Source organism: Somniosus microcephalus, unplaced genomic scaffold (genome assembly GCF_052327205.1).
Source record: "Somniosus microcephalus isolate GS21.2 unplaced genomic scaffold, FLI_Smic_1.0 unresolved_chr9, whole genome shotgun sequence".
NCBI classification, from domain to species: domain Eukaryota; kingdom Metazoa; phylum Chordata; class Chondrichthyes; order Squaliformes; family Somniosidae; genus Somniosus; species Somniosus microcephalus.
In genome coordinates, this window is record NW_028225187.1 from 26,423,004 (window position 1) to 26,424,557 (window position 1,554).

At 61.3% G+C, this 1,554-nt stretch overlaps 1 protein-coding gene across 1 annotated transcript; it reads left to right on the top strand.

Moving 5' to 3' along the window:
* The first annotated feature begins 444 nt into the window (after positions 1-444).
* On the top strand, positions 445-670 carry smim11 (small integral membrane protein 11). Its single transcript, XM_085979686.1, has one exon. The coding sequence runs from the start codon at positions 494-496 to the stop codon at positions 668-670; it is 177 nt and encodes a 58-aa protein (XP_085835812.1). The 5' UTR covers positions 445-493.
* Positions 671-1,554: the final 884 nt, after the last annotated feature.

The window sequence follows — 1,554 nt, forward strand, 5'->3', positions numbered from 1 at the left end:
AGGCTAAAGGTCGGGGGATGTCAGCCTTGGCCAAGGTGTCATGTTGTGCTGAGAGTTCAGAGGTCAAGCGCCCCCACTGTCTCCTGTCTGATTGGCGCCTCCGACCCGAGTGCCGCACCCCATTGGTTCAGTCCGCTGTCCATTAGGCCAGATGCAAGCTATGATTGGCTGGGCCTCGACGACAGTCAATCACAGACCCGCCTTCCCAGGAGCGGAGCCGCCGGTGTGACGTCAGCGGCCTCGGAAGGTGATTGGTCGAGCCGTGGGGGAATGGGCGGGATCCAGGGCAGCCCGACCACGATTGGACGGAGGGCCTGTCCGTCAAGCCGCTGCGGCAACCCGATTGGTGGAAAGCCGGGAGCCGCCCGTCCCATCCACGCACTGCGTAACGCACTGACGTCGGCGAAGCACACGTCAGCCTGCGATTGGACGGCGCGGCTGTCGATCAGGGCGAGGGAGCGCTGCGATTGGTTGGGCTCGGAGTGGGCCCAAGATGCCGGTCAACTGGGAGGTGTTGAATAACGTGCCGCTGTTGCTGTACATTCTGGCCGCCAAGACCCTGCTGCTGTGCCTGGCCTTCGCCGGGGTGAAGCACTACCAGAGCAAGCGGCTGCAGCGCGAACAGGAGAAGGCCCAGCGGCTGAAAGCGGAGGAGAAAAAGGAGCGCTAGAACTGGTGCGTCAGGTCGGGCGGTGCTCCGGCCAATCGGGTGGGCGCTGGCCTGATTGACGGGCGGCGCAGCCAATCGGGTGGGCGCTGGCCTGATTGACGGGCGGCGCAGCCAATCGGGGAGGGCGCTTGCCTGATTGACGGGCGGCTCGGCCTATCGGCGTTCGGCTGGGGCGGGCCCCCGGCGTGGCCAGTCGGGACTCTTCTGGAGCGGGCGTACAGTCGGCCAATCGGCGAGCAGGGCGGCCTGATTGACGGGAGGGGCGACCAATCGGAAATCTCATGGGGGTGGGGAGCGCGTGGGTCGAGGAACAATCGAGCCGCTTGTCAATCGACGGCGCTGAGTGACAGGCGGCTTGACCAATGGCGAGTGGTCTTTGGGAGGGGGCGGGATGAACGTACTGGGCTGTTGATTGACAGCCGCGGTGGCGAATGAAGAACGGCGGACTGGGCAGCGTGCTGCTGGACTAAGGGGGAGCTGAGCGGGACGATCCCGCCCCTTACCTGCGTGGCGCAGGCGGCAGCGCCGCCGCCTCTGAGGCTTCAGGCAGCGGGTTCGAGTCTCCCTCCCGGGACTAAATTAATGTCAGTACTAAATGAATGCAAATATTTCTATATTAATTAATTGCAGTGATAGATTAATAACAGCAGTAGTTAATAATAGCTGGAATTGTTAATAGATTAATGGTCGGAGGGGCAGTACTGAGGGAGCGCTGCACTGAGGCAGTGACTAGTGGGGTTACCGCAGGGATCGGTCTTGGGACCCCAGCTATTCACAATATATATCAATGATCTAGACGAGGGAACTAGATGTAATATCTCCAAGTTTGCAGACGACACAAAGCTGGGTGGGCGTGTGTGCTGTGAGGAGGATGCCGAGAAACT